The sequence below is a fragment of the Diospyros lotus genome, chromosome 1, assembly GCF_014633365.1.
Source record: "Diospyros lotus cultivar Yz01 chromosome 1, ASM1463336v1, whole genome shotgun sequence".
NCBI lineage: Eukaryota > Viridiplantae > Streptophyta > Magnoliopsida > Ericales > Ebenaceae > Diospyros > Diospyros lotus.
Genome location: NC_068338.1, coordinates 33,824,264 through 33,850,058, shown reverse-complemented (window position 1 = coordinate 33,850,058; position 25,795 = coordinate 33,824,264). Strand labels below are relative to the sequence as shown.

Below are 25,795 nucleotides of genomic sequence, written 5' to 3'. Positions count from 1 at the left end.
CCATCCATGTGTCTCCACCACATTTATTTACCAAAATTAAGGAAAATCAATTATTTTATCTCATAATTGAATATTCTCAATTTTTTATATTTTTCATAATTTAATTCTTTTATGAAATTTCACTCTAAATTACTATTTATCTCTACATAAATATAAAAATAGGAAATTAATTCACTTTCATACTTAATTTCACTTAGGAATTATTTTCAATGTACCAATTTACCATTTATTGGACTTCACTATCCAAATTACCAAAATGTCCCTCTCATAGGACACTAGTATTCTCAAAGATTCATCATATTCTCAAGAGCATTTTTAAAAGTTTCTCACTTCCTTTCTCATTTTCCTAACACCAATAACATTAGGTGTTACATCGTTTCCCTCCAGCTTTTCTCTGTCGCCGCCGCTTGCATCTCCTCCATTGCCACCGCCACTTCCATCCCCATTCCTATCGCCGTATCTTCCATCTCCGTTTGTTGTTGTCGCTTTCATCTCCATCCGTTGTCGCCTCATTCATCTCTTTCGTCTGTTGCCTCCTCCATCTTTGTTCGTCATTGTCACCTCCATTGCTGCCTCTTTCATTTTTGTCTGTCGTTGTCGCCTCCATCTCTCTGTTTGCTACCTCTTCCATCTTTGTTCGTTGTCGTCATCTTCTTCATTTCTTTGTCAGCCACCTCCTCCATGTTTGTTTGTCATCATCGCCTCCATCTCTTCTATTCATCAACGCCTTTATTGCCGCCTCCTCCATTTCTCTCTCTCTCTATATATATTACATATATATATTTTAATGTCTCAACATATTTACTTAACATTTTTATGAATTAAACCTAAATATAAATATAAAGTATTGTATTAATATATTTTAATAACTATATATTTTATAATGTCTAATGATAAAATTTTTATTAGTTGGATATTTATTTTTACTAAAAAATAATATTTTTATAAATTTTATTTATATTATTTAGTAACATATTTATTTTAGTCTTTTTATTAAATTTTAATAAGTTATTAATTTTTTTAAATTAAATACATAATTATATAAATAATAGATTATCAATTTAAACGTTAAATAATTTTAAAATTTTTAAATAAAAAGAGTTAAAAATCATCTTAAAAAACGTAAGCCAAACAGCGTCTTTGTCAGACCAGGAAGGAGGAGTGAAGGAGAGGGAAGCCGCATCCGTTGGGGGGGGGGGGGGGGGGGGGGGGGGAGTGGCCACGAATGCGCGTCGTCGTCGTTTTAGAGGCGCGGGCGGCCCTGCCCTTTGCCCGCAACAATAAATTCGGTTACTTAACGCGGGCAATGGAACGAAACTTCTCCCCGTGCGGTGATGTTAAATATGATGTAATCACAGTACTACGGATCGCAGCACAGAGAGAGAGAGAGAGAGAGTGATCTTTTTAGGACAGTGGTTACTTCGTTTTAGGATGTGGAGATCGTCTTGTCTTTTGTTGAGTCGGACTCTCAAGTCGGCGGCTCGCTGCGGGCCGTCGCCGCCGCTAGGGTTGAGCCGCCTGTGCGCCGCCGCCGCGTTCTCGACGGAGGGGAGTTCCTGCGGCGGCGGCGGCGGCGGCGGGGGGGAAGGGGAGAGCATTTCGTTCGCCGAGGCGAAGAGGCTGATGAGGCTGGTGAATGTGGATGCTTTGAAGATGAAGCTCGGCACGGAGGGGAAGGAGGTGATCGGCTACTCCGATCTCCTCCAGGCCTGCGAGGCCATGGGCGTAGCTAAATCGCGCGACGAGGCCACCGCCTTTGCGCGCGTTCTCGACGAGGCCGGTGTTATTCTTCTCTTCAGAGATAAAGTTTATCTTCATCCTGATAAGGTGCTCTTCTATTCTCTCTGTCTCTTATACCTTTTTTCTTTCTTTCTTTTTTTGTTTTCCAGATAAGGGAGCGTCGTATCTGGACGCATCCTGTTCCAGAAACTTGAATCCGTAATATTCCAGTTAATTGGTGGTGATGAAACTTTTCTGCTTAGGACAAAAATTTGGGAAATCTTGATGCGACTCAGTTTGATCTCGATCTAGCTGTCATCTGTGGGGTCTTCCTCTTTTCTTGGGTCTCGAGGAAGTAATATCCGCAACAGAGATAGAAAGAGACTCTCTATGTCCAGCCGTTCTTATTTTTGATAAAAATGAAGTGACAATAACCGGATCTCGGTGCCATTTCGGTTTTGGGTCCTCCAAAGCTTTGATTTTGTCGACTCTCAAGGAAAGGGAGAGAAATGTAAAAGAAAGAAGGGGGTCATTGATGAAAGAATGCTCATTTCCACGGCTTTCTATCGAGAATTAATGGCGAAAGTCATGGTTTTTTTCACTCTGTATGGTAGTTTTGCATACACTTGATCTTAGGTCCAATTTATTTGGTAGTTTTATGCAGATTATTTCCTTGCAATTATTCGTGTATAGGAGATGATTTGTCCGCTGTATGGTAGGCTAGCAATTTTTAGGCTATTTTGGTGCTTCAAGAGCCTGCTTTTCTTCAAGAATGGCTCAAGGATTGGCAGAAGGATTTAAGCTGCAGGATATGCAGGATTGCCTGATACTTTTGCACATGGAGCCATGAAACCTATTCCATTGTTCTTTTATATGAGCTATCAAGGGCCTTTATCTTAGGCGGTGATCTATTTCACTAAGTTGGTTGGGAGTCGACTTTTCTTTCCATTAGTTTTTCAACGACTAATCACCCAAGAGACCAAAGATATGTTATTGTGAAAGAACTTGATGAAAAATTTTTAGGCATAAAGATGACCGGGGAGCTAGAATCTATGGAGTCTATCTCTTCTAGTGCAATTTATTGATCTGCTATAAAGATCATTTTTGTTGCATTGTTCAAGATGTTGGAACTTGAGTACTTACATGTGTAAAATATAAGCGTAATTAAGATGAAAATATTACCATAGGTATATGACCATATGAAAAAAGATAGAATTAGAAATGAGATTATTTGTAATATGGTTTGTGTGGTGCCAATTGAAAATAAGATTGTTAGATGTGATTAATGTTGTTTGAACAGGTCAGAAGAAGATCAATTGATGCACTTATGAAGTGAGTGGATGGAATGGAAGAAATTTGTATCAACAGAGGAGGAAAAACCAAGGAAAACTTGTTGAGAAACCCTTAGATATGACATAGGATATAATGGTCTTACAAAAGATACGACCATGAATAGAGATACTTAAAAAGAGCTGGAATACAGTAGACTCCACCCAATAGGCCTGTGATATGGTTTATGGTTGTAGTTGGTGGTAGTTTTTTTTAATTTAATTAGGTTCTCTCAGATTGAGGCTTTTCTTATTCCAGAATTTCAATAATGTTTCCTTGTTTCTCTTGGGCTTGCTATTGTATTATTTTTTGTGTTGCATAACGCGATATCCATGTTGTATCTGCATGACTGTGTTTCAATCCCAGTTGGTTTATCCTCTTTCTTCAGATCGTTTCACCTCATGTGTGGCATAGATTGCTACTGTTTAAACTTTGCCTCATGCTTACTGTCATACCTGTCCTCTATTAAGTAGTTTTCTTCCCTTTATGGCCTCTTATTTTTTAATTTACTTATTCTTTGTTCTTATGGTAATGGTACCATAATACTATCTCAGACTGTCTTTTTTTCTACTGGACGAGAAATTGTTTTTGGCATCCCCGTCCATATAAAAACTACCCTATGATAAATTTTGCACTTTCAGGTTTTGTTTTCCTCTGTTCCTATTTTCTTGGTTCTTCTAAATAAGCTTTCAATTTAGGCATGCTTATTTCCCGTATTTTCAAATAACTTTCTCTTGAATCCTGTTGTGAACTTTTTTCTGCGAACCATCAATCTTGTTTGGATTACTCAAGATAAACTGGTTCTATTTGCTATGATGCTTCTCTAGGCATGGCATCATATGTACTACCAAATAATTAAGGACTAAAGGGCATGTTCAATGTTTAATGTTCAATTTGGTTGAAAGTTGCATGTATTGTAGATCTGATGGTAAAGCACATAGTCAGAAATGAGTTAAATGATGCACCTGTTTATATTATTCATTAAAACAGGAGTATGTATGACATTTACCTGGGTGGAGCAGTGGAGACCTATCAGAAAGCCACTGCCAGTCAAGAAATGCCTCTCCAACCCCCATACCCATGATGGTCCCTTAATACCAAATGCAAGCTTATTTCTTGAGAAGGAGAATAAAATTATGTTTAAATAATAACAGAGACAAGTGCAAACTAATCATTTCAGGCCATCCATACTCTTATTTGGTAAAAAATATAATGGAGCAGATATTGTTTGTTTAAAGTGGGTGCTGAATTAATCGGCTTGCTACTAACCATAGCTTGATGGATAATTTAGATCAGTTGGGCAGCCGTTATGTTTTCAGTTTTCAGTTTTTGTTAAAAGTGGGTGCTGAATTAACATGCGAAGCATTGAGTGTAAAGGAGATGAGAATATTATGGTGAATATGTGGCTATATAATAAAAGAGAGAATTAAAAATGAGGTTATACATCATAAGGCAAAGTGGGCAAGGTTAAAGTTGGTTTGGTCACGGGACAAGAAGACCAATAAATGCTCCTTTAAGGAGAGTGATGAAATGGAACAAGTTTTTAACAAAAAGGGTAAATAACTTGGTTGGACCTCTTTGGTATGATGTACGTTATAATACCTAATAAAAGATATGGCTATAGATAAGGACAATTGGCGAAGTTAGAATCTATGTATCAAATCTCACCTAGTGAGATTAAGCCTTGGTATGTTGTTCGCTGGTGATCTAGTTGATTCACGGTTGGTTGGTTTTGGGTTGATTCCTCATGATGGTTAAAAGTGGTAAAATTTTGTAACTGCAGGGTGAGTTGTCTTCTTTACATATCTCCACATTTTGTGTTGTATGCATTAGAATTCTTCCTTCTTGGAAGATTAATCCTTCTATGGTAATTCACTTCCCAAGGTGGTTTCTGACTCCTCTACCTTTTAAGACTGTTGATATGAAGCATTTGGATGGTCCACTGCTGTTCTTTTGCTGGTGGCCTATTGAAATTTTAAATGCACTGGCCCAATCGATCAAATTTATGTAGTTTATCCCAGATTTGAACTGCGCTTTGAGTTATTTCAAAATATAAGTTGGTATTTGAATGAGCCTATGAGAGTCACCATTTGACCATTCCAATCCGTTTCAGTTATTTCTTTGTAAATATCAAAGTTGATCTTTCTTGCTTCATTTCTTGTGTCCAGGTCGTGGATCTGGTTAGAAGAGCAGTGCCCCTTGTGCTGTCTTCTGAAGATGACCCCAGGAGGGAAGAGCTAAAAATGCTGCAGGAGAATAAGGGAAAAATTGACATGCTGGCTCACAGACAGGTCCGGCGCATCCTTTGGTCAGGGCTAGGAATGGCTATTGTACAGGTCGGGCTCTTCTTTCGCCTGACATTCTGGGAATTCTCTTGGGATGTTATGGAGCCAATTGCATTTTTCGCCACAGCCACTGGCATAGTCATTGGTTATGCCTACTTCCTTTTTACCTCAAGAGACCCATCTTACCAGGACCTAATGAAGCGGCTATATCTATCGAGGCAGAGGAGGCTGATCAAGAAGCATAATTTCGATGTCAACAGGTTCATGGAATTACAGAAGCAATGCAAGCATCCCTTAGATGCTTCTCCAATCACCAAAAATAGTAGAGGGGCAGAACTCGAACCTGAAGATGCTTTTCATTAGGGGAGGGACGATCTGTTGCTCGACGCAGGTGGGGGATGGGCGTGGGTCCCACCCCCCATGGGGCCCAGGCCCCCCTCTCCGCGTCGGGTAAATCTTATGTTGCCTGAGTTTCGTTCATTAGGGGGGCGACACTAATTTTTGTCTTATGCAACTTATGAGGTGTGGGGAGTACACAACTTTAAGCTCTTTACTGGCTTATGACCAAACACATTTAATATCTCCGTTTGGTGAATCTCTCTTCCCATCCCAGAGGAGACTCCCACATCAGATTAAAGATCCTGACTTCGAAGTCTGCTAAAACTGTACAATGTCTTTAGGTACCATTTTTTGCCGTTACAGTTAATCATGTACCATAAAATTCCCTCCTCTTATTGCTAATGATCTAACAAATACTATTACAGGATCACTGTTGAGATCCATATATTGGTGACCCAATGATCTGAAATGAAATTCTATAGTGCTTGGTCTTAGTAGGAGACTTTGTTTTGGTTTTGCCTTTTTCTTTTGAAGAAGAAGAAGAAGGAGAAAGAAAAAACAGAAGAAGAAGAAGAAGAAGAAGAAGAAGAAAAAGAGTTGGAAGTGCTTTGTAAGAGAAGATGATCAAAAGAAAGAGATGTTAACAAGTATCCTCAAGTTGGCACCAAGACTCTGAATGGTACGAACTGAAGATACCAGTATGATAATTGCTGTACTCAGCCGGCTGCAATTGGTAATAACTTTGGTGGGTCTCTGCCATATCGGTTGATGAACAGCCTTGGGCGGCATCCGCCTTCGATAAGGCCTTGGCCAGTTGAGCTCTCAATGTCATGGCTTCCAACAGCGCTGTATTTAGCTGCGACTGCAACTGGGAAACTTGACATTGCAGAGATGCGATGCAGGCCACGCACCCATATACAGGGTCTCTCAGCCTTGCCTTGGCCTCATAAACCATGCTGGTCACGGCATCTTCTCTATTATCAATTGGAATCACCTGTTCCAAATAGCAAGGTCAAAAGATATATTGCATGAAACCAAACCAGGTGATTCTAGTATTTTTTTGTTCAACCAAAAGGATATAAATTGGGAAGGTGGGCACGCAGAATTAATTAAATAAAAGTGGGTACTTAATTAATAAAATTAATTAAATAAAAGTGATTCTAGTATTCTTCTGTTTGGTTTTGTGAAACAACAACGAAGTAGTAAAAACTCTTTTTGAGGCCTACTTTAACAGCAAGACATGGAGCTGAAGCGAGTAGTACATACTTGCAACATCTTGCAGAAATTACTGGCACCGAAAACCCGGTGCACGGCTTCGAATTTGTCAGGTTCAGTTGGTGGGAAGTATGGCAGTAGGATGCAGTCCTTGGTGCATCGCCTGCGGAGAAGCTTGCAAGCCGCACAAGGCATGCTCATACCTGGAGCTGGAGACCAGTAACCAGTTACAACTGGGTACTTACAGCAACCAAGATGCTCCAACTATGTCGAGCATTTCAGTTTCTCCTCAATAAATATCCTCCAGATTTTGCCAAAAATATTTCAGAGATTGAAGCAATCTGCCTTCTCATTGGCTGCAATTTTAGCCCATCGTTTTCATGGGCACGGGTGCTCTGAACTTATGGAAAATGGTAGAACTAGCATGAGGATATCCAATCATCTGTTTTGTCCTTTCTAAGTGCATCCCATGAATGAATAGTGCCGTACATATCACGTGGCTTCAAGGGAAGGTTCAAGCAACTCTCAGCAATGGCGGTGCCTCTCTAGGGCAAATAGTAGGATGCTGAGTAAACGTGTCACTTGACTCAACCGCCAAAAATTGATTTGGTGGTACAAGGCTATAACAACTTCTGCCACCAAGGTTCAAACTTGCCGAGGGCAACCCACACCACACCCGAACAGCAGCAAGAACAATTAAGAAAAACAAAGAGGTCAGTTGACTAAGCTATTAAGATGCATGTGAGAGGATAAGATGCATGAACTAGAAAAATCTATACAAGGGTAGTAGAAGCATGGGACCAACTTGCAAGTAACAGTGCTGTGTGCTGTTTTAGACGCTCTTAGCGGCATGTAGAAACTGATGGGATAAGCAACACATCAATCAATTCATTATAAACAGCATCGTCTAATACACATAGATGTTCAAAAGTAAAATAGAAAATCCAGCAGACTGAAATAGAACTTGAGAGGCGAGGCTTCAAGGCTGAAAGCAACAGCTTACTGAATACATTTGGGTGATGTCAAGTCGGATTGACAGTATTCTTTTGCCCACAGATAGAGCCGGGAAACCAAACTGGTAGTCAATCTTCAACTATTGGTAAGCGCTGGAAGTTTGAGATGTTATGAGAAATTATAGGGTTTTATTGCTACATAGACTCGGCTAAGTTTTAGCTATACATGACACACTTCCTCGGCAAACTTTGGATCTATGAGTTACATGAGTCTATACAGGCCATTCTTCTTAAATATCAAAAACTCACCCTCCAGGCAGCTCAGTAGTTCAAGCACCAACTCTCCTGTGGAACCATTGAAATGCTCCAAAATATCAGATAGGCAAACCTGCAAGTTAAAATCACTATGCAGTTAACTCAGTTTGAGAAGAATAACTAGACAACATGAATTCACTGCTGGTTTATATGTATCCTAGGTTCAACCACTCACCCCATCACCATAATTCTTAAGCCAGTTTAACAGTGAGCTCTCCGTTGCCTCCAATGCAAGTAAACTCTTGTTAACTTTTTGGCGTTTGTTAGGGGAAGGCAGATCATCAATTGAGACTGTGGGTTGTTTTGGGCTTGTGTTATTCGCTGGGAAATTAGAATCTGCCTCTTTGCTTTTATCTGAAGAATATTCACCAACCATCGTCCCGACAGGTATATTAGATTCACAAGGCTCTTCTTCCATATGGCATGGACAGCCAGATTTTGCAAGTAAATCTGATGTCTCAATAGAATGCTCCTCTGCTTGGCAAAGGTGTTGGCCAGGGGCAATTACATCTGCTGATATCCCCAAATCCTGCATCTTCAAACATGCCTTGATATGCATATAACTTATCTGCCATTGTTAAGATAGTTATCAGTATTCTAATATGCATAAAGAAAAAACCCCTTTCATGGTTACTTGAGATATAGGCACTGCAATGAAATGCATATCCATAATGCAATAGTTACTTGATTCATGGTGCTTACTTCTTCTGGTAACTCATTTTTAATAGGCTTCAATCTGTCTCTTGAACCAACTTTTGAGATAGCTCCCTGTATATTTGCAAAAATCTCACTTGTTAATCCAATCTCCTGGCTGAATCTGGTCCAATCAACTGGACGTCCCTCTTGAGCAGCATCAAGGATATATTGGTGAACGGTTTCCTCTTTTATTGGGGCTGATCTGCCAGGGAAATTCTACCAGCAATGAAAGCAGAAAATCATTATAAGAAGAAAAAAGACTAAACGAGAAGCAAACTTAATATTAAGAAGACCAGGTGTAGGTTATCTATTAATTAAGACTTACAGCAATTTTCTTTACTGATACACCATCCTCTTGCCACATTCTCCAAGTCTCAATTTTGGATGGTGTTAGTTTTCTGTCGGAGTTTGGTATTGTATGGAAGGGTTTCGTAATAGTATTTTGTGCACTTGCATCCCCATCCAGTGAAAGCTTTAAATCTCGTGATAGAGATTGGACATTTTGAACAAAATGATCTCCGTACTTAGACAGAAGGTGCTGCATCATTATTCAAGCTTTAGTTTGGATACATAATTCTGCCTTGGATAAAAATGAAAAAGAAAAATCATTTAAAGCTAGGCTTTTCCAGAAACAAGTTCGTCAAACTTTGACATAATTAACCAGAACACTGCAACCCAATGCGTTGGTGACACCTTCATACAACCTACCATGCACCTGTTACCTTGATAGGAGTGCTTATGTAAAGTGTTGCTGTTTACCATCAAAGTAGAGAAACCATACACATGATGACCTGTCTTCCTTTTAGTTGCACTCACCGTTCAGAAAAGAGATTCTTTGTCAAGGGACTGTTCCAGACAATAGAAGGACAAACCTTGCTCATAGCCTCCAAACCACCAGGAAAGCATCCTTATCCTGCTTGCATCCAGGCTTATAAAAGGAAGGGAACTTTCAACTGGTTCTAGTTTCTTTTTTCTGGTACAGTATGTCTAAAGGCAACCTACCACGGGAATCTTGCTTCACATCTCCCCCTATTGGAGAAATAGAAATAAAAGTAGAAAGATGCCATATCTAAACTTACTTAGGAACTCAGAATCCTACATAAGTGCATAGTCCCTCTGTTCAGAACCAACTGTTTTAGAGAACAATGGTGTAGAAAGCAAGCTTTATCACTAGAAAGAAAATTCAGGATGTCAGCATCAAAAAACCTTTAACTGAGGAGAAGCATTGACAAAAAAACCTTTTCTTGATTAAGGGAAAACTCTGTCAGTCATAGCTTAGCTTGATTATAGGAAAATAAGTGCTTTGAACACCAACAGGAATAAAATTTGAACTTTTTCATGTTTCCACCCAAAAGATTTACTGTATGTTGATTTATGTGCATATGGAATAGAATAACGGCCCAATATCCCAATTTTACTTTATTTTAATAGAACAATATTGATATGACTATAATACTTGAAGAATAATGATGAAATGCGCAGAAGTTTGGGAAATAAGGAGAGTAAAGGAAACAAGAAAGAAGCACATAAAGAAAACATGACACCAGTTTTTCTGCTCTCTTTCTCCATGTGGCAAAAAAGTTCCTACCATAATTTCAATCGAGGTAATTCTTCCTAAATAATGCACAAGAACTGACAAGTTCTTGAGTGAAATTATGACAAAAGAATAAGAAGTAAACCAAACATTAGAACCTGGATAGTCTAAAAGGAAAGCGGTAGATGATAATGAGTTCATAAGCTGCCAACCAGTGAATGCAATAACTCCAACAGTACAAAATGTCTATTCTTCCTTGAAGCTACCCTACTCTTTAGAGCACCCATATATAAAGATTGCTTAGTTCTTTCCAATTCAAGGCTTACAGACAGTTTTGACAAGTATTCATGTCCAAATGCATAAAACAAGAACTTGAAAATAATGTCTACAATTGAGTATGCTACAAAAATTTCTTGGGAAAAACTTAAAACAAAAAATTAACAAAAACAAGAGATTGCATGGGAAAAATAGTAGATTACATCCATGTAAGTGAGCATTGTATACCTGGTTGACACCATCAATGTTTGCTAATCTCGCTTTAGTAGAGGGCCTTGCCAGTGCTATCTTTTTCAACGTTTGATCACCACATATCGCATACCTGCGAAGTTCAAAGTATTCAATAGCAGGATTTAATACAGTTTCTTTCCTATGAAGTAATGAAGTGCATATGTACATCAGCTGGTGTCAATCATGCAACAAGAACTTACGGAGCAGTTCTGATGGCTCTTGCAAGCTTCATTCTCTCATCTAAAAGCATTTTGTATAGCTGTACTTCAGCCTGAACTAGGAAAATCATTATATTGACCGGGGCATAAGAAAATGCAAAAATAACCATATAAGAATTCAGAAAAGTTTTCAAGCAACTGTTTGGTCTCTTAGTTTAATCATATTTAAGGAAAAACCTCTAGTCCTTAAAGACAGGACAGTAAGAATTCATCCAGAGGAAACCTGTGAGTGTAATTTAACCAAAGAATAAAACATATTTCTGTTCTAAATACTAGTTTCAGACAAAGACAAAGGGCAAGATCAAAGATCTAGAGGAAAGAAACAAGATATTTCCAGGTGGTTTCTACAACAATAATATGAAAACAATTGAGATGAGAGAAAAACATAATGATATAGAAAACAGTGAAAAAAGAGATTGGTCTTTACTACTTATAATATGATATACATTATCCTTTAGCAGATTGGGAGCACGAACCTCTGACAGACCCTCATATTCCAGAGGAGTGAAACCATTGAAAACTCCAACTGCACCTACTCTGTTTCTGTTTTCATCTTTGCTGGACATTTCACTGGTCACTGGCAGAACTAAGGCAGGTTGATGATCAGGTTTTGATGAACTCAGAAACTGCAATCCTTTAGGACTGACACTGATGACGGACAGAGAAAGAAAATCATTCAACATTCTCAGAATGGATTCTGTAAGAAGGCTGCCTTTCTCAGCCATGTGAAGAGATTCAGTAATCGATAACAGATGACATATTGATAACTAAGCTACAAAGAGAACTGGTGAAACTTGCAATAAATCCATAAATCAATACAGCAAATAAATAATCCAGGGGGGAAAAAAAAATTACCACACAAAGTTATACACATCTTTAACAGTCTCAGACAAATAACCTGCACCAGAACTGAGATCAGCTAAGAAATTGTTCAATGAATAAAGTAGTGTTGAAAACCTAAAATCTAAATAGGTCAACTTTGCTTCACGCTTAGACAGAAAAAAGTTTTGATGAAGATACCGTGAGAAATTAATTGGTAACCTAGTGCTTTCCACCAATTTGCTGACAACTCTTTCCCAAGCCCATGAAATGGGAGCTTGTCAAACTGAGCATCGAGAATTTTCTTAGACTAATGCACACAAAATGACAAAAGTATCAGGAACAGAGCTAGCTAGTGAGCAAATATCAGTTCAGTAGAAGCAAACAGAGCATATATAACTTTATAAGAATTTCATTATACTTAAAAGACAGAAATCCATGTGCTGGCAAATAGAAAACATTAATAATTAATCACATAGACAGCAGCTTCAGATGAACAGAGCTTTAAAGATGACTAATTCCTCAGAAACTATTTTTTTATCATGGAAATCGAGGGGTCCTGATACACAGACAACCTTCGGCCTTGGACCGTCACACCCTCCCTACAAACCGTGGTCCAACCTCTAGGGCAATTGGGTAGGACAGATAATAACATGGGTTGAAACTTGGGCCCTGGCCCCATGGATAGTCACAATTGATACACTGCCCGCATGGATCCAAACTCGAACCCACAACCTTATAGCACCCAAGCTCCTGAACGCGTGCGGAGGACCATCTGTGCTACCCTGTGGGATTTAAAAAGGTCTAGAAAGTTGCCCACACAAATTCAGGCCAAAATAACTGAATATCCCAAGAAACTCTTTTCAGTTGTACTACATGCTTATTGAAAATGTTCTTCACAGGGGAAAGCCACTTCAGAAGTGGTAAAACTTTGGGACCATAAAGGCCTTTGAATCCCTGTCACATTGAAGATAAGAAATCTCTTGCAACTTTTCACAAAATATTCCATCAAAACCATTGACAAATCAAGGTATATCTTTATCTGACATAATATTTTTGATGGCCCAAACCAGAAAATAGATTAAATCACAAACAATTTCTCGGTACAGCCAGGTTTTTTCAGGTTGAAGTCAACCAAAAAACAGAATTTCTCTCTTGAAAGAGGATACAGTAATTATAGACACCAATAACATGATTCCTTAACCAAAAAAGGTGCTAATATCACTTTTATTCTTGTATTTAGAGATTTTTTTTTCCTTTCCCTTGACAAACAAAGTTCTCAGTGTAGGTACTTGAGTGCACTTCATTCATTCATTATTTATTTATTTCATCTCAAGACCTTAAAAATTTCTGCACCCAAAAACCCATCGTATGGTCATATCCATCCTCCATTAGTTGGACTCACATAGAAGTCAGCTTATTAAAAAATGATTAGAAGGCCACCAAACATTATCTTCAGCCCCATCTAATGGCTGGAAATTTTCCTGTTCAACACATCCAAACAATAGCCTACTTGTACAGAAGAGATTAAGATATAAAGGAGAAACTTCTTCCAAGATTAATAAGATTCAAAAACCTTCCATACTTTCAGATCATTGACTAGTTGAGGATCTAATGCATATCTCATGTCTATAAAGAAGTTCACTTGAAATGTAACAAGCAACCAAGCCTCAAACACCTACACATGTACATCAGGTATTTAGAGAATGATAATTTATGATAAAACAGGAGAAGTTTACCCGAGATCCACGCAGAATGTCTACAGGCATATTGAGGCCCCAATTACCCCTACATGACCTAATACAGGCCATTAGAAGAAATGCTTCTCTACACATGTCGCTCTTCTTCTGTGAGGTGGTACAATTATCACAAGTTCCTGGAAATACAAAACAAATATAGCTAAGTAATAACTTTGCATAATCAATATCACCAGGGAACATTAATCAAAGTTAATTTCCTGTTATTCAAACCTTGAGAAAGTTGTAAGCATAGCAGAAATTTTCAGAATAAAGAACAGGCATACATCACAGTAATAATAGCATCCCAACTTTCCTTCCAAAATGATATAATATCAGACTATCACCTCTAATTGGGTATTCATTTCAGGATAATGATTCTTGGGTCCATCCAGTTGGCCACAGTCCTATATCTTAATCTTTTTGAATAAAATAAATGATGCAATAGCTTCTCATAATTTCTCATTTTTTTCTTTAATCTATTTGGATTGCAAAGGTTCAAGATCACACATGTCCGGGCACAATGCTTGGCAGCTTGTAGAAGTCCATTTCCAATGTCTTTAAAGTGATTATTGGTTTCAACCTAACATCGTATCTCAGATTAATCTGAAACTGTTTCTTCACCCAACATAAACCATATTACTCCAACTAAAATAATGTCAAAAACATATCTTGCTGGGTTATCCCTCTAGTCCTAGTTTTTCACTTTGTACACGTTGTCAGGTTGGTGGCTCTGTCTGCGGCTGCCTACATGTTCACTGCATGATCTTGGTCTTCGCGGAGCTTCACTGATTCAGAAGATGTGTCTAAAGTGCCGATGGTTCTAGAGCTGACACTTTAATCTTGAGCTATAACTTAGCATTTCTTTCGTGTTGCTTCTTTATTTCTCTATGTTGTTTTGATCTCATTTGTGTGGGGATCTTGAGTGTTTTCTTTAGTTCGTTTGTTAGTGTTATTGTGCATTGGGGTATGCCTTGGTTTGGATTATGTACAAACGTTTTCTCTATCTTTACATATCTTTTTACTTAAAAAAAAAAAAAAAAAAAAAAACTCATCAGTTTCATAGGTGAAAGACTTCCCCTGTCTTGTTCACCATGATCAAGAAACCCATTCATCCACATATCAATTTTTCATGAGCCCTGGCACCAAAATTGGACCTTGTGAAGCCTAGGAAGAAAACCCTAACTTTTAATGTGTATATACCATTAATAAAACTCATAGACTATACACCTATATATATACAAAATACAATGGGCCATGGGCCACGGGCTCTAACATAAGATTAACCCTAAATATAACCTTATAACTCAACACTCCCCCTCAAGTTGGAGCATATATATCATATGCACCAAGCTTGCTACAAATATACTCAATTCGATGACCCCTGAGAGACTTAGTGAAGACATCTGCTAACTGGTCATTGGAATTGACAAAATCTGTGATAATACAACAAGATAAAATCTTCTCTCGGATGAAGTGACAATCTATCTCGATATGTTTGGTCATCTCATGAAAGACGGATTGGAAGCAATATGTAATGCAGCTTGATTATCGCAAATTAATCTCATCTTCGATATCTCTCCAAACTTGAACTCATGAAACAATTGTTTTAATCAGATAAATTCACATGTTGCCAAGGCCATAGCATGATATTCTGCTTCTGCACTCGACCTAGCAACAACCTCCTGTTTCTTACTTTTCCAAGATACTAGGTTTCCTCCAACTAGAACACAATATCATGAAGTAGATCGTCTATCAGAAGGAGAACCTGACTAATTAGCATCAGAATATCCGACTACTTGAGTATGATCTCTGTCCTCATACAATACTCCTTTACCTAGAGCTCCCTTAATATACCTAAGAATCCGGACTACCGCATTCTAGTGGCTATCGTAAGGAGATTGTAAAAATTGACTGACAACACTGACTGAGAAAGAAATGTCTGGGCGAGTGATAGTAAGATAATTAAGTTTTCCGACTAGCCTGTGGTATCTCCCAGGATTAGCAAGAGGCTCCCCCTGTTCTGATAAGAGCTTTACATTAGGGTCCATAGGAGAATCTATAGGTTTACAATCAAGCATCCTAGTTTCTTCCAGAATGTCTAACACATACTTTTGTTGAGAGATAACAACACCAGAACTAGACTGAGCAACTTCTATGTCAAGAAAATATTTAAGTAACCTGAAGTCCTTAGTCTAAAAATGATGGAAAAGATATTTTTTCAACTGAACAATACCATCCTGATCATTACCTGTAATAACAATATCATCCACATAGACAACCAAGTATATACACCTCCCCTGTAATGTGTGTTTATAAAAAATCAAATGATCAGACTTACTGCGAGTCATACAAAAAGTCTTGAATGACAATACTAAAGCGACCAAACCAAGCTCGAGGAGACTGCTTCAACCCATATAGTAAGCGACGAAGTTTACAAACCAGCCCAAACTCCCCCTGAGCAACAAACCCAGGAGGTTGTTCCATATAAATCTCCTCCTAAAGCTTACCGTGTAAGAAGGCATTCTTAATGTCTAGTTGATACAACGGCTAGTGGCGCATAGCTGCTATAGAGAGAAACAAACGCACAAAGGACATCTTAGCAACAGGGAAAAAAGTGTCACCATAGTCAAGACCATAAACCTGAATATACCCTTTGGCAACCAAACAGGCCTTCAGGCGATCAACTTGCCCATCAGGACCCATCTTGATAGTATAGATCAACCGATAGCCGACAAGAGATTTCTCTAGGGGTAAAAGAACCAAATCCCAAGTACATTGGAATGCAAAACAGTCATCTCATCCACCATTGCTTGTCGCCACCCCAAATCAAAAAGTGCCTCACTAACAGTCTTAAGTACTGAAACAGAGGATAAGGAAGACACAAAAGCACAAAAAGGAGACGAGAGACGGTGATAGCTAAGAAAATTATAGATAGGGTGAGGTTTGCGAGAAGAATGGGTACCTTTCCGAAGAGCAATAGGAAGCAGATCCTCAGAAGGCAGGACCGCAACAGGTGGAGAGACTGGAGCAAGATATGACATAGCAGGAGTTGCTGAAGTAGTAGGAGACACAGGAGAAGGCGCGGGAACAACATCTCCACTAGGAGGAGACTGAGGCTGATGACGCCGATAATAAACCTGCAATGGGGTAGAAAAAAGAACAAGGAGAATAGGAGCAGGAAGACTCGTGGGGAGAGGGATGGCCTCAGAAATGGGTTGACACTCAGAATGAGGCAAATAGTAGAAAGGAGACGACTTAAAGAAGGTAACATCTGCCGAAAGAAGATAGGGCGGGTGTCAGGAGAATAACACCGATAACCCTTCTGAAGGCGAGAGTAACCAAGAAAAATGCACTTGATGGACCGAGCAGACAATTTATCTTAGATTGGGAGACAGGTTATGGACAAAGCAGGTGCAACCAAAGACACGGAGATGAAGAATATATAATAGGTGATCAGGAAACAAGAGAGAGAGAGAGGAATTTGGTGCTGAAGAACCGAGAAGGGCATCCTCTTAATGAGATAGCAACCAGCAAGGACAGCTTCAGCCCAAAAGTGAAAGGGGACGTGATGATGTAGAAGAAGAGGGCAGGCAGTTTCAATTAAATGTCTATTTTTACGCTCAACAACCCCATTCTGCTGTGGGGTATATGCACAAGATGACTGATGCAAGATCCCTTGAGAAGACATAAAGGTAGTAAAGGGAATAGAAAAATACTCAGAGGCATTGTCACTACGCAATACTTGGACAGATGTATGAAATTGCGTTTTGATTTCAGCACAAAAGGATTCAAAAATTGAGAATAACTCAGAACGATTTTTCATTAAATATCGATGAACGTTATAAAATATTGAAAACCCAAAACAGACACGACACGACTAGGACCCCAGACATCGGAATGAACTAAAGCAAACAGGGACACAGCCCGATTATTGACACGCTTTGGAAAAGAAATGCGAGATTGTTTTCCAAGTTGACAAGACTCACAATGAAAAGACGACAAACTATACAAACTGGGGACCATCTTCTGAAACTTAGCCAAACTAGGATGTCCCAAACGATTGTGGAGAAGAGCAGGAGACTCAGTCACCGAGAAAGCAACATGAGATGCAGGAAGGTTGAGATGATAGAGACCCTGCGACTCACATCCGATAACAATCATTTGTCCTGTATCGCGATCCTGGATAGTAACAGAATGATCATCAAAGGTGATAGAACAATTTAAGACATGCGTAAGTTTACAAACAGAGACAAGATTAAAGGAACAATGAGGAAGATAAATGACAGAATCTAAAGGCAAAGAAGGTAAGGGTTTGGCAGTGCCAACAGCTTTAGCAACCGATTTGAACCCATTAGTTAATGTTATAGAAGGTAAAGAAATATAATTAGTAAAATGAGAGAACAAATGGGGATTACTAGAGATATGATTAGAAGCACCTAAGTCCAGGACCCATGGTCCTAAAGAGGATGACTGAACGAGACAGACAGTGGAATCACCAGAGTGGGCGATAGAAGCAACTGTGGATGAGGATTGTTGGGACGTCTTATACTTGAGATACTCATCATAGTCAGCCCCAATGAGAATGACAGATTGCAGTGGATGACCATCAAAGGACTCAGATCGAGAACCATCAGCATGAGCAACATTGACATGAGGAGGGCGGCCATGCAACTTATAAGTTCCTTAGTATGCCCCCACTTGTGACAATAGTTACACTTGGGGCGTTTGCCCCGATTACCACGATCTCTTCCCTGTTCACCACTACTCTGAACCTGTGAAGCCATAACTAAATGATCACCTGCAGAAGAGGGAGAGGGAGGTACTGTAGGAACAGATGAAACCTGAAGAAGACGAGAATACACTTCATCCATAGTAGGTATAGTAGGATTAGCAAGAATCTGATCACAAACAAGAGCAAGCTCAAGACCAATGGCAGCAAGAGTACACACCATGAAAAACTTATCCCGTTGAGCTAGATCCTCTGCAGCAATCTTACCAGCAGGTAATAAGGAGTTAAATTCAGCTTTAATAGAGGCCATCTGACCAAGAAAATCAAGAAGAGTCAGAGCTTGCTGTCGTTAACTGAGAAAATTAGGCACCACTGAATACAAACGTTGAATGTCATTAGTGTATAGCGCCTTGGCCTAAGCCCACAATTCATAATACGTGGTGTAGTTAGTATAGATTGGGTGAAGAGAATGATCAATTGATTGCCACAGGAGACTGCACAACGGAGCATCAGCTCTCTATCACAGTTTTATCTGCGGTCACATTCTCGGCCTTGGTAGTTAGATGATCCTATAAACCTTGACCCATACACCATAGTTCAACTGCCTTGGACCAAGAGATATAATTGAAATTGCCCATCAACTTCTCAATAGCAATGGCTGGAGAGGGAGACAGAATATCAGAGAATGAGCCAGATTTACTGGTACCAACCATGTTGGACAAAAAAGAGCCTTACAAGATCAACATATCTAAAACAAAATGGGTTAAATAAGCCAAAAAGAAAGGTTGGATGATCCAGCATAGAGAATGAAGCATGGAGGCTCGCTAGAGTGACGACAGACGGCAGATGCCGGTGACCGGCGATGGCAGATGGAGGATGGCAACGAAACCACCGGGACTGGGATGGACTGAAGGAGGCGAGTCTAATGGTGAAGACGGCGTTGCAATTGGAGCACTAGAGAGAGAGATCGGAGTAAAAACGTCTCCGCGAACAGTGCGAGAGGCGACAATAGCAATGGGCCTTCAGGGGTCAACAGATCGGAGGCCAGCAAACGCAACGGCGGTGGCTGTGTGCATGATCGATGGCCGGACTGTGAAGACCTGCTGCAGACCAGTAGCGCGAGCGACGGGAACGCAGTGGGCGGCGACGGCGGTGGCATGGCAAGCTGCAGTGGTCGATGGCGATGCGACCGATGGTGGTCATCAGTGATGTGGGCGGTGGCGGTGACTAGGGTTTGTATGGTGGTTGCTAGGGTTTGTATTTTGGCTTTGATACCATGTGAAGCTTAGGAAGAAAATCCTAGCTTTTAATGTGTATATACCATTAATAAAACTCATAGACTATACACCTATATATATACAAAATACAATGGGCCATGAGCCACGGGCTCTAACATAAGATTAACCCTAAATATAACCTTATAACTCAACAGACCCCAACCAGTGTCCTCTAGATTTCAAAAGAAGCCACTTCCCCCAAAAGGTAATTACTTCCAATACAACTAATTTGGCTGGTCCATTTAAAGATAATTTTAAGAGAACTTGAATGAACCACCACAAGCTCAAAAGATAACACACCTCCAAGTTAATCACAACTTCCTTTCAATAGCTTAGCAACAGGGACTGGGTCCAATTTGCCATACTAATTATATGTGACTGCAGTTTTTCAAGAATGTGCTAGTAAGAATATTCGATCCACTTCATAATCTCTCATAATGTTGCTGCAAAGTCTCTCAAGCCTTTGATTTTCTATAATACATATAAATCAATACATCTACTGGTGTAATTAGCAAAAGAACAAAATACAGTCAAATACTCGAGTCTTTAAATTCTATAGTAGCACGCACGTACAACAACTAAACAGATAAATTGAAGTTTTAGTCAGAAAATTTGAGAATAAGTTACCAAAGCAGACAACTTCAAACAAACAATAAAAGAAACAGATTCAAGTAAAGTCCAAACCACAATTATCAGATGCATATTTTTCCCCAAAATAGTCCAGCAAATACTTTCTTCTACAAGTTGTCAGCATGCAATAACTTCGTGCAGCCATAAACGACTCCATAATAGCTGTTCTTTGATTTTCCTGGTGAATGAAGACCAAATAACAAATCGTTGCAATATAACCAATATATGCAACAAAATCCAGCAAAAACAGCCTGAAGTATAGTGGCATTAAAAATCCTTCCCAACACTCGCTCTTCACTAAAACCAAGTTAGCATACCGATTTTGCTTCTCTGCAGTAGAAATCAGCTTTTGCAAAGTCGGCTCTTGTATAATAAAGCCAGCATGTAGAAGCTATACCATCTCGACCACATCGTCCGCTTTCCTGGTAATAGGACTCTAAACTTTTTGGGCAGCCATAGTGTATCACATACCTTATGTTTGGTTTATCAATGCCCATGCCAAAAGCAATAGTTGCTACCATAACATGCAATTCATCTCTCACAAATGAGCTGCAACAAGTAGAAGAAAAATTCATTGCTTTCACAAAGAGCTTCAACTTCAACTTAAGGGTAGGGAAGAATATTAACAAAGAGGAGATGGGATATCCTGTTGCATAAAAGTAATTCTAAAATCGATATCAATTTTAAATATTCAATAACCTTAACAATCACCATGCAGGAACTAACATAACCATTGACAGGAACATCAATAAAGGAGCAGAAAACCTGTGGGACTCCACACGAGCTTTATTATTCATTTGGCCATGATAGATTCCAGCCTTGATTCCTTCCTTGAGAAGTGACTTGAAAATCTATGGAAGACATGATGAAAATTGTTATAAAAAGACATGATAATTAGAACAGAAATCATGAGCAACACATGGAAGTTCATCCAAGAGCATGTAAAAAACATCAGATTCAGTTTTAAATACTTCAGCCCCCTGGTATCCATGTGAGCATGTGATTATCAGCCTGGTTACTTCCCAACTTAAATAACTGGCCTATTCTTCCAAGTCAATCAAGTACAAATTAATGGAGGATGTTGGAACATTTCTTTACTATTTACTGCATCAGTGATCTAGGTGGTTCTATCATGAAAATCAGTAAATCAGTATATAACATCTTTTCCTTATTTTTTTCTTCCCAAAAGAAAAAAGTCTTATCATAAAGGAGGAGGGTTGCGTTAGGTAGCCGCCAGCCAGCGTAAAACCTAGTCAGATCCAAATATGAATTCTAGACAAACTATCTGTTGAGATGTAATCCACATAGAAGTCTAAAATTCATGTAGCCAACCCCACATAGTGGGATAACGGCTGGATATGTTGTTGTATGTTATTTATACCCAAATGCAACCATCTTACATCATAAGCAGGACCAGACAATTATGGAATACCATGATGATAAACTGAATACAAAGATGCTTAGTAGAATTACCTGTTCAGTATCTCTAACAGTTGTGCAGTATATGATAGTTGAACCAGCAGTGGCCACACATTTAGAGACTTCTCCAACAAGCTCATCCACGAATGAAGAACCATTGAAATATTTGACTCCATAGAAAAGATTGTTGCGATCAAATGAACCAACAGCAATGTAAGGGTCTCTCATCTTCAAGGAATTCATGATGTCACTCTGAACCCTGGAGCAATGGAAGAAAAAACAACTCAGAACTTCTTCAATAAATCATGCGTCAGTATTTGACTGGATGAGAAATTCATCATGTTATATCTATTCTAACATATCATTCAAAAAAATGACCCAGCTTACACAGCACAGAGAAGAATCCATTATAGTTCTGAGCTAGGAAAAAGGGAGACGTGGACAACAGATGAAGCACAATGACATAGAAAGCTTCCCCGTCATCCAGGAGGGCAGGCAGTACATCTTTCACTTATGAATAGGCATGTGGTCAATGATTGAAAGCAACTAAAAACATTCTCACCATGGTAAAACCGCAGAGGAAAATTCTGCAAGCATTTGAAGCAAAAAAAAGAAAAAAGAAAAGAAAAGGATTCATGTTGATGAGTTGGAAGTGGGATTTCTTAAGGTGAGTTCAAAGTGATAAACATATTCAAATATGTTACACAATTCTGAGAGTGCCTATCTGCATGCACCGATGCAAGTTTGAGACTCCCAAAAAAACAAAGAAATAACTGCCAAAGTGAAAGCTACAGTTATAGCAGGCACATAACACTCAAATATGTTTTAAGGCAACTGTCATTTCTAGGGTTCAGGAATGAAAAATGATGGGTCTGAGGAAGCAGAAAAACTTATTTGACATACAGCACCTAAGTGATATGCTATTAAAGTAGGAAAACTCATTGAAGTACAGCAATTTCATGAGTAAATAAAAAAAAAAGATGAAACAAGAAAACCATAGGTAACAAGTATCTGCCTATGCAGCATTGATGCAGCTATGGGATCCACTTCTGACATGATATGGAATAACTGATACAAGTAAATGCATTAGAAGTAAAGATACATGTACCCATGTACATGCATGTGTACTCCTGAGATATAAACTAAAAGAGCAAGTCTGTAATCTAAAATAAACAATAAAATCCAGCTTTATGTATCTACCAGTATTCTAAATTACAAACCTATGATAAAACATATATTGAGCACTTTTTTACTATTTGCACACACAAACAACCAATCTCAGCATACTTGTACCCACCAGTTTTCAATAGTTAAATATCTAATGAGTTTGTAAAAGTATTTGAAACCGCTCTTGAATTTTTCTTAACAATTATAGTTTAATGCCACATGGATGTGTGGAATAAATGATCTGCAATGCAAGAGAATAGATAACTCCCTTATAGAAGCAGCCATGCCTGATAGAAATCATTCTCCTAGCCTTGTTCCGCTAATTTCTACCAGTAGAACAGAAATATCTATCATAATAAGTAATAAAGATGGCACACCAAAAACATGACAAAGAAAAGACCCAAAAAAGTAACGATCAAACTTGCAGTTTTGCATCCACTAGACATTACTCAAAAAGAAAAGACCTAAAAAGTTACCTACTTTTCAGTAGCAGTTGCTGTTAAGCCAACAAATGGAACATCCGTAAGAATATTGCGCAACTTGTCTAGCTGCTTGTATTCCACCCTGTTAAAAGTAGTAACTCGTGATGTAAAGAAGACAAATGCGATATTACTGGGGATCCTTATGGCATATCAGTTTGACTTTGACCAACAAAGTGCTAAACTACCAATGTTAATTATGCAGACAATTGCCAAAAAAAAAAAATTCCACTAGGCATATTACCTGAAATCATGGCCCCACTCTGAAATGCAATGTGCTTCATCAACAGCCAATAGGCATATTCCATTGTTTAGCAAATTTAACCAAAAGCTGTCATTCAAAGGGGGAAAATTTTCAAATACACTGGGAGATAAAACAGCATGCCTCTAAACCTTTAGTTATGCATGCATGGAGACAGATACGATTGCTGCATCACTCCAGTCAATATATGCAAGCAACTGGAACTCATAGGAACACTTATTGTTCAATTTCTTCCAAAGCCAAACATAGCAGAGAGAAAATTATGTAGAAACAGAGAAAGCCCACAATTGTAGCTGACTGAACTTTCTTATTAAAAAGATACCAATATCTCCCAATAGTGAACTCAAAATGGACATAGAAAATGAATGGATAAAAATCAATGTTCTATCCAAAAATTCAATTCAGTGACTTAAATGTACCTAGGCAAAAGAAGTGATGTAAAGTGTCAATACAAAAATCAATACTATATGTCATCCCAAAATTCAATTCAGGGATATACATGTAACTAGGCAACAAACTTGATGTAAGACATCAATGCAGCTTCCCACCATGTCATATTACATTGTGATGCATGAATACATCATTCCCAAGTCAAACAGCTATCAGAATTCAGATTATCAATTTAAACAATTTAGAAAGGAAAATATTTCTTTTGCAATACACGGTAAACCCATTTGAATCATTCTTTATCAAAACATACTGAAGCCACACGCACCTGGAAGATATAGAGCATGCCTTTTCAGGAGTCATGTACAGAATATCAAATTGACCACTCTGGGCATTGCGCTGCACACTAGAGTCAGTTTGAGCACTAGAGAGATGCTCGGCTTTAATGCCTCGTTGTCGCAAAGCCATTACCTATTGCATTAAAAATAGTATGATGTAATGCTATCTTAATCAAACGGGTAAAAAGGGCAGCAATGCTGTGACTTACCTGATCTTGCATCAAGGACAAAAGAGGGCTTATGACAATAGCAGTTTTTCTGGCAATCAGTGGAGGGACCTGATAGCTTTTTATTGCATGATTAAAGAAAAGGTTACAAGTAAAATTTGTTTATCCTCCGATAGTTTAAGGAGTCTATATCTAAATTAAATTGGAAAATAATGCAGTAAAAAAAAGAAAAGAAAACAGCCACGTTTACCACAGAGATTTTCCACTTCCAGTGGCCATGATAACCAGGCAATCTCTTCCCTGTAAAATTTTCTCAATGACCTCTTTCTGACATCGCCGAAATGCCGAATACCCAAAGTATTTCTGTAATAAAAATCAACATAAAATGAAACCACTCCTTAATCCCGAGTACGTCCACAACAGAAGACAACCTATAGAGAACGACACACACAACAAAAAGAAAAAAAAAGAAGAAGAAGAAGAGGAAAATAAGATATATAAAAATTATCTTTCTTCCCTTTTACGATCAATTCAGAACATAGCGGCAGCAGAAATAGAAGAAGCATGGTGTCTATGAAACTAGGGTTGCAGTAAGCAGAACAGAAAGGGTTTTTTTTCCCAACAAAATGAGGAAAGAATGGACAAAATAGAAGAGAAACCTTAAGGGCGACTTCCATTCTGCTTGCTTCGCCGTGAGATGATCGATCCGTGGGGAAGAAGAGAAAGTATCAATAAGCGAAATGGATTTGATGATTCATTTGTGTACGTCTGACGCTTCGTTTCCCGCGCTTCTCCAGAGGACCTACTTTATGCTCAAAAGTGCCTTTTGGGAGATTGACGATGTTAATTAATATAATAATAAAAATATTTTAAGCGGCAAGAGAAAAAAATAATAATTTCTTTACATATTTTAGAATCTTAACATTACTTTTTAACGAGTGCAATTTTGTTCACCCCTTTTAAAGGGGTGAACATCACCCTCACAAAACTGTGAGGGTGAAAAAAAAGCAACGGAACGGTATTAAATATTAATATCGTTTCGTTACATTTTTCACTCTCACAAAAATTGTAAGGATGATGTTCATCCCGTTAAAGGGGATGAACAAATTCGCACTCCTTTTTAATATGCAATTATTATAGATGTTAAGAAATAATTTTATTATACTTAATTAACATAATTATTATACAACAGTATTATATATATTATATATTTTTTGCCTGTATAAGGATAATAATATTATAAGAATAAAATAAAAAGTATTTTCCATTCAT

At 38.5% G+C, this 25,795-nt stretch overlaps 3 protein-coding genes across 5 annotated transcripts; 1 reads left to right on the top strand and 2 right to left on the bottom strand.

Annotated features, from left to right (window-relative positions):
- The first annotated feature begins 1,195 nt into the window (after nt 1-1,195).
- Nucleotides 1,196-6,218, top strand: LOC127794752 (calcium uniporter protein 6, mitochondrial-like). Of its 2 annotated transcripts, XR_008021705.1 has the most exons (3): nt 1,196-1,827; nt 5,217-6,013; nt 6,098-6,218. XR_008021705.1 is itself a non-coding variant. In XM_052326000.1 (2 exons), exons 1-2 carry the CDS (start codon nt 1,432-1,434, stop codon nt 5,694-5,696), a joined length of 876 nt encoding a protein of 291 aa, XP_052181960.1. In that variant the 5' UTR covers nt 1,196-1,431; the 3' UTR covers nt 5,697-6,117. The 2 variants fall into 2 exon arrangements, 1 of the variants encoding a protein (XP_052181960.1); XM_052326000.1 differs by having other exon boundaries at nt 5,217-6,117.
- On the bottom strand, nt 6,206-7,739 carry LOC127790569 (LOB domain-containing protein 4-like). The gene is made up of 3 exons (XM_052320177.1): nt 7,704-7,739; nt 6,939-7,151; nt 6,206-6,666 (listed from the first exon to the last, which is right to left on the bottom strand). Exons 1-3 carry the CDS (start codon nt 7,737-7,739, stop codon nt 6,313-6,315), a joined length of 603 nt encoding a protein of 200 aa, XP_052176137.1. The 3' UTR covers nt 6,206-6,312.
- LOC127794709 (uncharacterized) lies at nt 7,103-25,330 on the bottom strand. Of its 2 annotated transcripts, XM_052325961.1 has the most exons (21): nt 25,183-25,330; nt 24,774-24,886; nt 24,566-24,641; nt 24,347-24,489; nt 23,614-23,700; nt 23,371-23,454; nt 21,778-21,982; nt 21,070-21,155; nt 20,622-20,853; nt 20,359-20,482; nt 13,669-13,805; nt 12,131-12,239; nt 11,966-12,008; nt 11,587-11,758; nt 11,093-11,163; nt 10,890-10,983; nt 9,177-9,389; nt 8,858-9,067; nt 8,331-8,723; nt 8,150-8,228; nt 7,103-7,993 (listed from the first exon to the last, which is right to left on the bottom strand). In XM_052325961.1, exons 1-21 carry the CDS (start codon nt 25,198-25,200, stop codon nt 7,977-7,979), a joined length of 2,706 nt encoding a protein of 901 aa, XP_052181921.1. In that variant the 5' UTR covers nt 25,201-25,330; the 3' UTR covers nt 7,103-7,976. The 2 variants fall into 2 exon arrangements, with proteins under 2 accessions (XP_052181921.1, XP_052181916.1); XM_052325956.1 differs by having other exon boundaries at nt 7,104-8,228.
- Nucleotides 25,331-25,795: the final 465 nt, after the last annotated feature.